General features: G+C 43.5%; 1 protein-coding gene across 2 annotated transcripts in view; it reads right to left on the bottom strand.

The window, feature by feature from the left end:
* LRP6 (LDL receptor related protein 6) overlaps positions 1–12491 on the bottom strand; it is a 124284-nt gene that overhangs the window by 73514 nt on the left and 38279 nt on the right. For both annotated transcript variants that reach the window (XM_054173811.1, XM_054173812.1), the window contains exon 3: positions 2604–2801. In XM_054173811.1, coding sequence (XP_054029786.1) covers positions 2604–2801 — 198 coding nt within the window. The remainder of the gene's footprint in view (positions 1–2603; positions 2802–12491) is intronic.

Genomic DNA, 12491 nt, shown 5'->3' with positions numbered 1-12491 from the left:
TGGGGGAGGCCTGTTGTGGGGTTTTTTTTGGGGTGGGCAATGACTAGGAGAAAAGACTGAATGAAGGCCTCGTGGAGTTTTGTTTTGGCTGGTTGATATTTTTTTTCCACTTCAGAGGGAGATCGCAAGGTTGGTGTTTTGTTTGTTTATTTGTGGGGTTTTCTGTGTTTGCTGGTTTGGGTTTCTTTGCTTTGTGTGCAGCATTAGAAATTGTCTTTTCTTTTTTAGTATTAGAAAATCAGTTGTTGAAAAAGATGGATAAAATAATCAAGAGCCAAAGCCCAGAATTACTGCTGTAAGATATATTGACAAAATTGAATTTACTGAGTAACTGTCAGTATTTAACAAGAAAGAATCACTTTAGACTCAAGAAAATATTTTTTTCTTCAGACAGGCAGAGGCCATGAGGTTACAGCAGAGGAAAAAAAACACAACACACAAAATCCCACTGTAGAACAGCTCCACTTCTGCAATTATTTTCTTATTTCCCTCCCCCTGATGATGTAATTGCTGAGAATAAAAAACCAAAATAAAAATGCCTGGACACAGATGTTGACTGTTTTCTGAAGCTTCAGAACTTTCTCACATGCCTAGGGAAAAACAGGTGCTGTTAGAAGTGCTGTTTGCTTCTGAGTGCTTAAGGGAAGTCATATGTGCTTTCCTCTCTAAAGACGATTTCCCTTTCTCTCCTTCAAATGGTAACATTTAGCCTCCTGACATATTTCTGATACATTTCAGTACGCTTAAAAATTAAAACCAACAACTTTAAAGGATGAGACTGGGTGGGGTTGTTTTTGTTTGTTTGCTTTTATGAATATGTAAGAAAGAACTAGCAGATCTAAAAATCCAAATTTCTTGTCTATACAGGTCTTTAATACAAGTTCCACCAATTACAGAGAATTTGCTCTGGAATGAATGAGGTAACTGCTGGGACCCAGGTGACTTCACATCTATGTCATAAGACAGCTGTTAGAGGCAGCTCCCTGCATGCAGACAACATTGATCAGTCCCTCACACCAAGGAAGATAAGTCACTTCACAGCCTCCTCTCTAGAAGGCATCACTTCCAGGTTAGCCAAAGGCAGACCAGGGAATAAACACCACGAAAATAAAATCAAAGTACCAAACCTGCAACACTGCTTTGCAACACAGCACCAGTAAGGCAAGAACTGCAAAGAATGGGGAGTGGTTTGAAGCTGAGGGAGAGTAGGTTTGGAGTGGATCTTAGGAAGAAGTTCCTCAGTACGAGGGTGGTGAAACTCTGGAATAGGCTGCACAGGGAGGCTGTGGATGCCTCCTCCCTGGAGGTGTTTCGGGACCAGGTTGGATGAGGTGTATTTGAGAGGGTCTCAGCAGAGGGTTAAGGGGCAGAATCCCCTCTCTTGCCCTGCTGCCCACACTCCTCTGGCTGCAGCCCAGCACACAGCTGCCTTTTGGGCTGCATGAGGACACTGCTGGCTCCTGGGGAGCTTCTCAGCAACCAACACCCCCAAGTCTCTTTCTTGAGAGCTACTCTCAACTCGGTGCACCCAGCCTGGATTTGTGCCTGGGATTGGCCTGACCCAGATATACACATCCATTATCTCCATGTTTTGAATTAACAATGCTAGCTACAATATTTATATCCAACTCTTGTTACTTCCTATGAACAAACAGGGAGAATTTAAGAGCAAAATGACCTAACCTTTCAAATCAGTATTACGAGAAACTGCAGTTCAAAAGAAATATCCCAGGAAGTCAGTGGACATGTTTCATGTGTGCTGTGCTCCTACTCACAAGTCCACACAAAACATCTGTCTTGTCAATATGATCCATTTCTTTATGCTGAATTAACATTTATGGTGAAAGAAGAGCCAAGTCCCCAAGAAGGCAGAATGAAGAGCAGAAGAAAAAAATATTCCTTTCTCAGATAAACCAGCTGAACATCACAGATGCTTGCAAAGAATAACCTCAAAAGAATCACATCTCTATAGGATTCCTTTGGCACAAGTAACTGTGTGCAAACAGTACATGCCATAGCCATCTTGTTAAATGAAGATGGTCTTCAGCTCAGTCAGTGATAAACCCATCTGCACAAAGTACCAGTCTTATCCTTTGTGAACAAGCAGACATGACTGGATCAAAAAGAATTACATCCTTGCTATAGAACTGTACAGAAAAACAGTCATTTCAACACAGTTCTCTGTAAAGTCAGTTTTCCACTCGTTTCCCACACTCCAGACTGATACAACTGAAACACTAGTATGTGATGATACACTTCTTCAGATTCTTTCCTGCATTTCTGAACACGACAGCCACAGAGTACAGAAGACCTGTTGAAAAGGCACAATTTTGCTAGGTACTCTTACAAAGTTAAGAACAGAAGTCAAGGATTTCTTTATGGGACTGGCTCTGAGAAAAGACTTAGTGGGAGCTAGAGGATATCCAAAAGAGGAGCACATGTTCAACTTCATGGTGAGGATAGACGGAGGTTTCCTATTGCAGTAGTTTGCTGAGCAGTTTGTGAGTACTAACGTGCCAATTCCCAGCCACAAGTCTCACAATGTTGCTTAAGAAACGTCTAAGAAAAGCAGCAGATTACACACATCAAATAAATCTCCTTACCTATGACTTCCATCCAGATTTGATTTGTGGATGAAATTCAGTTTAGCATCTGCCCAGTAAAGTTTCTGTTCTTCATAATCCAGAGTCAGTCCATTTGGCCAATATATGTCCGTGTTAACGATAACGGAGCGGCTTGAACCGTCCATCCCAGCACGTTCTATCTTTGGCACTTCTCCCCAGTCTGTCCAATACATGAACCTAAAAGCAGCAAAGACAAAAAAAGAGTTTAAATCATTTAAATCTACAGCTGTAATATTGCCTGCAACTTTCAGCAGAAGCAAAGGCCCTCTGCTCTGCAGAGACAGTGTCTGTGGAGTTCTGTTCCACAGGGCAACCTGCACGTCAACCACACCACCACCAAGTTACTTAAAGTGCTGACGAAAAAATGTTTCAGACAAGCCCACAGTACTAGGGTAGGTCATACTTCCATGTGTGTTATTCATTCCTTGAGTCCAGTGAGGAAGTTGAGAATAACCAATGGATCTTGACAATAATCTCAGAACTCAACAGAGAACAGTGAAGAGAGATTGCAGATTGTTAGTAAAGCACAATAGATTCTTTAGCCTGGCTCAGAGCACTGGGCAGAGGGGAAGTGAAAAAGAAGGGGTGTGGACTTACAGTAGACACAGCAGTAACAGGCAAGATAGGGAAATGGATTTGATGGCAGACCAATTCTTTGCCCTTTTTCTCCAGAGAAATTCAGAGACAGGCAGCTAAGACAACGTGTTTAGGAGCAGTTTGCAACCAGTGATGGGGCAAACCACTCCCTTAAAAATGTGAAGATTGGGGAAGCAAGTTTAAAACATGTTAGCATACACTGGCACATGTTTAAACATTGCTTAGTAGCTAGTGGGGGAGGGAAGTTATCTAGTTGCTTAAACTTAAGCCTGAGGTGAAGCAAAGCAAGCAAAGCACTTTATTATGGCTGGAGATTAGCAGGGGGTAAGAATATTTGTCCTTTTTTCTGCAGGTGGTAAAAAATGGATTTACTTTTGTGGGTTGTTAACAGAATGCATAACTAAACAGAACAAACACATAATATAAACAGATCAAAAAGGGCATGCATGGGGCTTGCTCTGTTTTGTTGTTGCAGCTGGGACAGACAAGAAAACTACTGTCCTAAATGGCTTCTCATAACCTCATGACATCTGCCAGGATACCTGCTTGTAGCTGTGCTCTCTAACCTGGCTCAGTCCAAACAATCCAGATTAGGAAAGATCTGAAACCTTTAAACTAACTCAGCTCACTGCACAACCACACCATGGCCCTGTATGGTGCCCACATGTGAAGAGGCCTGGCCACCCATCATTTAAAGAACAACAAATGTGCAACACATTAAGAAAATTTTGCAGATGAAGTTATTCTTGGCAAAGATCAGTGGTTTTTTTGTTTGGAAAAGTCAGGAAATTTCGTGTCTACATTGTGTTTGTTTTAATGCACAGCTGAATCTGTGCCAGAAATGCAGCTGATCAACGCAAATATTCATAGAATTCTAGAAGGGCTCAGGCTGGAACAAACCTTAGAGATCATCTACTCCAACCTCCCAACCATGGGCAGGGGCACCTCTCAACTAGACTAAGATGCTCAAGGCCTCATCCAGCCTGGCCTTCAACACCCCCAGGCAGGAGGCAGCCACAAACTCCATGGGCAGCCTGTTCCAGAGTCTCACCACCCTCACACTGAAAAACTTCTTCCTCAGATCGAGTCTAACCCTGCTCTCCCTGAGCTTCAAACCATTCCCCCTTGTCCTGTCTCTAGACACCCTCAGGGAAAGTCCCTCTGCAGCCTTCCTGGAGGATCCCTTCAGGTACTGGAAGGCAGCTCTAAGCTCTCCAGGCTGAGCAACCCCAGCTCCCTCTGCCTGCCCTCATAGCAGAGGTGCTCCAGGCTTGGATCATCTTTGTGGCCTCCTCTGGACTCACTCCACCAGCTCTGCATCCTTCTTACACTGGGGACACCAGAACTACAGGCAGGATTGGTGGTGGGGTCTGAGCAGAGTCAAGGGGCAGAATCCCCTCTCTTGCCCTGCTGCCCACACTCCTCTGGATGCAGCCCAGGACACAATTTGGCTTCTGGACAAAATCAGGCTGCTCTATGCAGTTGGAACTTCAGATATTTGAACTGTCCCAAATTAAAAGGTTTTGCAGCAGCAAAAGCCAAAGAAGCAAACAGCTTTTCTTGGCTCCATTCTGTGCCATGAACAAATGTAATACATAACAGCTCTTTTTTTCCTAAAAACGTTTATGAAGTCCAGGCAGAATATCCCCCATACATAGAAAAAAGCTTGCAGAGTACAAAATGCCCAGACTAAACACTCTAATTTACCAGAGATTTCTGACAGTGTGCACAGAGGGAGAGAAATTCATCGCCAGCACCCATCAGCTTTGCAACTTTCTGATCCGTACCGCTCCCCAACACCGATGTAGATCCTTTCAGCCCTCCTCTCCTGCACCAAACTAGGCTCCTGCCAGGAATGTCATTAAAACACCAGCCCCCATCGAGATGCATGCAACTGTTTCAGTCATTGAACAGAGATACCCCACACGACACAGCTGATTTTAAGGCACTTAATTGGGACACCTCACAGGGCAGGCAATCGTTTACCTTCCTGAACGTTATTCAGTGGGAAGAACAGCTGCTTAATTGGGACAGCCAATTATTTGGTGAGGCCCTTCACAGTGAATGCTCCAACTTTGCAATTACGCTGGTTTCGGCCCCTAAGAACCTCTGAGCTCTACAGGGACCCAAATAGCCGCCAAACTTCAGAGCCCACAAAGGTTTCAGAAGTGCAGCAACCCCTGTGGAGCTAATCAGCTCTGCAGTGGTCCTAGCGAGCTTACGGCCTCTCCAGCCCCAGCAGTGGCAGGACAGGCACTCACCTAATGAAGAACACAAAGTGAAATGATAAGCACTGGAGTAGCTCAGGAAAACGATGCATAACAAATGTGTTTGGCTATTAAAAACAGCTCTTGGCTTGAGGAGAAGAAGAAATGCTTATGGTCTTTTAGGAGTTTAAGACAACACATTCAAATCAAGTGATCTTTCAGTTATCAGAAACTTCTTGGGGTGGGTTCACAGAAGGATGGAAACTGGAATGCAGAAGGATATAAAGTACTGAAAGACACAGAAGATGGGCCTTCAAATATGGAGACTACAAGATACACAGGGAAGTTACAGTACAAAGTTTCCCAGCTGAACAAATGTAGGGAAGCTTTTCAGTCCTCCATGAGAAGCAAAAAAATGCACATAAATTCAGAGTTAATTCTTCATAAAAGAGAGAAATATCCCTTTGGGATGCAATCAAGATAAACATGAGAATAAAGACATTTTTAGCTAGCTGAGAACTCTGCTCTCTTACAGCAGCTTGTCTCTGTGAACCAGTAAGTGTGGACATTACTTCAATGTCACTTTCAGAGCTGCTCTGCAGTCACTTCTCACGTTAACATTCACTGCACTCAAGAGCATTTTTTGTGTGAATTAACTCATCCTACGCAGCTTGCCAGCTGCCTCTACCACGTCACTCTTGCATGCCCCAGGAGCAGCTATGTAAGGAACCAGTATGAAGTAAGTAGTGAGCTATTAGCATACTAACACACAATCTCCTTGTCTTAAACCTACTGGGTTTGGGAGCCCACAGGTTCCCAATGAAGCTGCAGTTTCTCCTATCAGCTAGGCACAGATGGCTTGGAACTACCTGTCTGAAGTATTGTTAAATACACCAGAACAAAACAAACCAAGATTTCAAGCTTTTTCAATTTTACTCTCCTCAAAAGCATTCACAGCCTAGCAAATGACTCACCAATCCAGATGAGCTTGACAAGCAGGCAAGCACCAGTGGACCAAGCTGCACCTTTTTGACTCCCCCCATCCCCTGTATCCTGGTGAAGGCTGCCAAGACTGGCAGGATTCCACAGGTGGTTGCAACTCAGTTATTCCATTTCACAGCCCAGATTATTACTGCTCAGACCACCAAAACTAGACACAAGTCTGTCCAGTGACCGTAACACAATGACCTGCAAGAGACATCCAACTCATTCTGCCACTGCTGCTAGCAAAGCAGTAACCTTGTGCAGAAACAAAGGGCAGTAACCATCACCTACTGCAGCCTTCGTGGCTGATCAGCCAGGGATGCTAAAAGAGAGAGAAATCAATGGGCAAAATTCTCTATCTATATATGTCTACCATATACCAGAAAAAAAGGTGTTCTGCTACCTTAAGACATACAACTATTTTCCCCAGTAGATTCTATGCTGGTTTCCTCAAGAGGAAGAAGGTATCCTCATGATAGAGCTTCTCTATAATGACTGCATTTATCCTAGGACATTAGGCAGTATCCAAATTAGGAAAAGACCCATTGGTAACCAGTATGGCAATATGAGGATTTTCATTTTAGAGCTGACTTTACTCCCCTATTCAGATCTTATCCAGCATGAGAAAGAAAATTATCATCAGACCTTCCCCTTTCTTGGAATTAATTTCCAAAATAAGGGATAAATGCAAGCACTGAAGTTTTGTGAAGGAGAAAAACAGTTATGAAATGATCAGAGGCTGATGCTTTGTTTCTAGCTCAGAATCAACAACAAAACCAGAATGAGATTTTGGAGATGGCTTTCACAAGCCCTTAGCAATACCTTAGCAACAACACTGAAAGCCCTTAGTAAGAAATTGACCTGGAAGCATAAATTTCCACAACATTCATATTTCCTAACCAGAAACAAACATCTTGCTATGCAAGATGATCTCTTGGCCATCATGCTGTCTGTTCTCAGGTATTCTGGCTGAAAGAAATAAGCTGGGCAATCTGACAAGAAAAACACTGCTGAGAGATTGTTTTTCATTTTCACCCAGACATTTCTGAGAGGCCATAGGAAGGGAGATTTGACTTCAGTGTCAAACACCCACTGCTGCACTGCAGAGTCACAGGCATATGGCTGTCCTCTAGGTCACAGATCCCAAGGAAAAAGTGAAAGAGGCTCATTAAAAACCAAGGAGCAGCTTTCTTTGCTGAATGCACACAAAGGCACAATTCCAATTGTTTGAGCATGTGGAAAGGTCTCTCACTCCTTGAACTTGTAAATTAACCTTTTCTACCTCAGACACAAAAGGTCTAACAACATGCCTTCCACAGTTAGAAAACAGAAGCCTTTTTCTGGTTTCTCCTGGAGCAAGGAGGAAATAAAGCTTGTCAGAACTTAGCAGCATTTTAAAATAGTATTTGGAATAAAAGTGTTCCCAGTCTAAGCCAAATAAATATAGGACTGCAGAGAGGAGAAACTGATTCCATTTAACACCATCCCTAGACCCCAGCTGACTGCAAGATGGAAGCAAGAGGCAGATGTTCTTTAAAAGGCCTCAGCCAGCCCTTTACACAGGAATCACTCCAGGAGCAATACACTAGAGCCTCTGGTAATACACCAGATCCTGTGAAGTTCAGCCAGCTTTTTAGTGGCAGATAAGCCAACAGAAAGCTAAAGCCTAAGTTGATGTAACAGGACATAAACAAATAACCAAAGGAAAATTCTTGCCTTCCAACATACTGTGGTTCTCCACCTATAACAAGAGGATAGCAGAGGAAAGCAAAACAGCTGTTGGTTTTGACAGACTTTCAAAAGACTGTAACCAAAAAATCCCAACAACTCCTTCCTCAAGAGGCCAAGAAAGAAACTGAGCTAAGACTACAACTACCTGAAGGGAGGCTGTAGCCTGGGGTTCGGTCTCTTCTCCCAGACAACCAGTAACAGAATGAGAGAATAGTCTCAAGCTGTGATGGGAGGTTTAGGTTGGATGGTAGGAAGAAATTCTTCACAGAAAGAGAGATTGACCATTGGAATGGGGTGCCTGGGGAGGTGGTGGAGTCATCATCCCTGGAAAAGACTGATGAGGCACTTAGTGCCATAGTTTAGTTGATTAGAAGGTGTTGGGTTTTAGGCTGGACTTGATCTCAAAGGTCATTCCAACCTGCTTAATTGTGTGATTCTGTAATCTAGTCATAGAATCATAGAACGGTTTGGATTGGATCTCCAAAGGTCATCCAATCCAAACCTTCTGCAGTCAGCAGGGACATCCTCCACTAGAGCAGGTTGCTCAGAGCCTTGTCCAGCCTCACCTTGAATATCTCCAGGAATGGGGCCTCAACCAGCTCCCTGGTCAATCTACTGCAGTGTTCCATTGCCCTCATTGGTGCCGCACTTGTTCCTTACATCCAATCCAGATCTGCCCTGCTCTCGTTTCAAACCATTGCCCCTCATCCTGTCAATGCAACCCTTTGCAAACAGTCCCGCTACAGCCTTCTTCTAGCCCCCTTCAGGTACCGAAAGGCTACTATTAGGTCTGCCTGGAGCCTTCTCTTCTCCAGGCTGGACAACCCCAGCTCCCTCATCCTGTCCTCCTAGCAGAGCTGCTCCATCCCCCTCATCATCTTTGTGTCTTCCTCTGGACCTGCTCCATCAGGTCCATGTCCTTCCTGTGTTGAGGGCTCCAGAGCTGGACACAGCACTGCAGGTGAGGTCTCCCCAGAGCAGAGGGGCAGAATCACCTCTCTCAACCTGCTGTCCACACTGCTTTTGCTGAAGCCCAGGTTGTCATTGGCCTTCTGTGCTGCAAGCACACACTGTGGGCTCATGTCACAGTCATCCCTCTGTATGTCACCTTGCAAGACTGAGTCACAAACTGCAGAGAGGATACTCACAGATATGTCAGCTCCACTCTCACTCAAAGGAATATGCTGCTATAGCAATCCTAGCAATCCTGCATGCAGATGCAGCTTACAGCAGTAACAGTTTCCATCCAAGACCTCACAACTTTATTATCTGCTTTCCTGGATTAAGCTGGGGCCCAGTCAGTTCCCTGCAGCAGATCACTACACCAGTGGTACCTGTGCTAAAACATGAGAAGGCAGGATGGCACAGCCAGGAACAAGAGGAGAGATTAGCTGAAATCAGGTATTCTACCAGGGAGATGCCCCATTTTCCATCATCTGGGGAATGGCAGCTTCAGTATCAGGAGATGTTTCTGTATTATTTTCCTTGGTGAGAGGTTTTTTTCTTTATATCATTCCCAGGAAGTCTTTAATCAGAAAATACCCCCTTGTTATTCAGCTCCTCTCTCAATACACTGCTACAAATGTCTCATTTTTATGGTTTTGATTTTTGGCTCCTCTAAGAAATTCTAATGAACTGCAGTGCTCTACCAAACCAAACTGCCTCTTACTCTTCATATCACATTTCCAGCGCTCTGCTAATTCATTTCGCATTGTTCCCATCCTATCGCTTGGTATGTAAATCAGGCTTACTTATATGCAACCGTAATTCCTTAAGCTTTTGTTAGATTACTATTATTATTTTGATGAAATGAATTCATACTGTCATTTAGGAGTTCAGTACGTTTGCAGTGCAGTTCCTGTCCTTGTGATTTGTTTATCAGTCTGTTGATATGGATTGCCTGATGCCCTCAAAACGCAAGGCTCACAGGCAGGCAATTCATTCATTTCAGCTTTGCTGCAAAGGTTTTATTTGCCTTGACCAGTGGGGGTTTTCCCCTTCGATATTTCCATCATCTACTAGACTCACTAAATTACTTACCCTCCTGTAAGAAAGGAGCAAGTACCAATTAGTCTTTTCATGCCACAAAATTACCAAAAAACAAAGCCTTATTTCTAACCCATCAAAAGCGACATGATATTCACTACAGAATAAACAACAGTAACAACCAGCAAAACCAAGCCAAACCAAAGGGAAAGAGGAAAGATTCCTCTATGGAGGGTAAGAAAAGTAGAAGCAGACAGTGTAATTAACACAGAACGAGACAGGCTGCATTACACTGGAGAATTGGTTCAAGCCCTACTTCTGGAAATACAAACCTAGAGGGGCTTGGCTTTTATCAAGAAGGAGAAATGTTTTCACAGAGCATTTAGAAAGACCCGGTAAATGTGATCTGAATACCTGGCAAAGGCTTCACACTCAGATGAAACAGATGCTCCTTCATTTTTAGATTGAAAACACTGCCAAGTAACTGAGATGTCGGAGACTTCACTCAGGCTTTTTCCTAGCTTAGGAGTTAAGACTAGTTTTACTTTACCATTCCTAATCTAAACAGCCCAATATCAAGTATTTAGATTCAATTTTTATGGACAAAGTGGCTACGTATTCTATAGCAACTCCACTTCTAGAGTTTATGCACCTGGAATTCTGAAGATAAAAATCAATTAGAAAAGCTTTAAATCCAAGTCATTAGCATCTCTCTCTACAAGTTTCTTTGGCAGGTCATTCACCTGCTCGTCTCGTAAGAGCCAACATTAACCATGCACACTGGATGCAAATAATTTCTGGCACAGAGATGCATCTAAACAGGGGGAAAACATCCCAAATCCTTCCCCAAACACAGGCCTCAACCACAAGTCATTTTCTAATAAGGCACAAAGAAAATGCCCACTAAATTATTACACTAAGGGGAGAAAACCAAACTATGCCTTCAATACAGCAACATCCATACAACTGTTCTGGAGTATTTTAAGAACATAATGAGATGCATTTAACTTGCAAAACCAGCTGTCACAATAAACAAAACATTAAGCACATATAAAGTAAATGATAGCTAAATACATGTAAAACAAGCAGAAGGAGAAACCTCATAAACAAATAGACATCTATTCTGTACCTAAAGACACTGTGAATTTATAGTCCAGTACTTTAAATCCTCACTGTTAGGTATTATAGAATGGCTCAGGTTGGAAGGGACCTCAGCACTTATCTCCTCCAACCTCCCCACCATGAGCAGGGACACCTCTCAGCTACACTCAGCTGCTCAAGACCTCATCTAACCTGGCCTTCAACAACCCCAGGCAGGAGGCAGCCACAGCCTCCCTGTACAGCCTATTCCAGAGTCCCACCACCCTGGGACTGAAGAACTTCTTCCTCAGATGCAGTCTAACCCTGCTCTCCCTCAGCTTCAAACCATTCCTCCTTGTCCTGTCTCTAGACATCCTCAGGAAAAGTCCCTCTGCAGCCTTCCTGGAGGATCCCTTCAGTGATTGGAAGGCAGCTCTAAGGTCCCCTGGATCCTTCTCTTCTGGGCTGAACAACCCCAGATGCCTCAGCCTGCTCTCATAGCAGAGGTGTTCCAGGGTATGAGAGACCCTTCTAGTACACAGATACTTTTTATCAGAAAACTGCAGTTTTCCATTAGGAATAGAAAATGTCCATGTTAAGCATTTGCTCTAATCAGATGTAATCTTAGTTGCTGTCTTTCCACTCATCTGTTAAAAATCAGTAGAGAAAAAAAAGAAAGAAGAAGAAAAAAAAAGAAGAGTTGGGAACACTGAAGTTCAGCACAGCAAAAGCCAACACATACAGGTGGGAAAATGTCTTCCTACTCTGAACCAGTGAGAGACATCAGCTTATTAAAACTGGGCAGCATGGAAGCAGCTCAGGCACTAATGTCATTTGAACAGGTTGCAAGAGGAGGGAAGTTTCAGAAGTGCCTCTTTTACTGCAATCCTTATACTTCAAGATTTCTAATTATGAGTTCTCTTCCAAAGCTTACTAAACCCCTGGAAAACCAAAATCAGAGGTTTGGGGGTTTGGTGTAACACAGTATCTCCTCTCCACTATTACTTAATTTCAGTTGAGAATTTCTCAGGTTGATTGAATGCTGCATCCAGCAGCCATCAACCCAAGCACATCACACAACTGTGTATCACTCCCATGAACTCTGAGGCAGGACAGCTTAAGTAGCCCTGTTTTTAAGAAGACAAAGCACTTCTACTACAAAACTTTTAAGAATGGAAAAGATTAGGGTCAAAAGATAGCTTCGTTAACAGTGACAGCACTGAGCAGGACTGCTGACAGCTTCAGACTTGTGTCCAAGCCATGCACCATTCCCAGGTTTCTC

This window comes from Dryobates pubescens, chromosome 27, assembly GCF_014839835.1.
Source record: "Dryobates pubescens isolate bDryPub1 chromosome 27, bDryPub1.pri, whole genome shotgun sequence".
Taxonomy (NCBI): Eukaryota; Metazoa; Chordata; class Aves; order Piciformes; family Picidae; genus Dryobates; species Dryobates pubescens.
The sequence above is the reverse complement of the archived record's forward strand: the minus strand, read 5'-3'. Positions and strand labels throughout refer to the sequence as shown.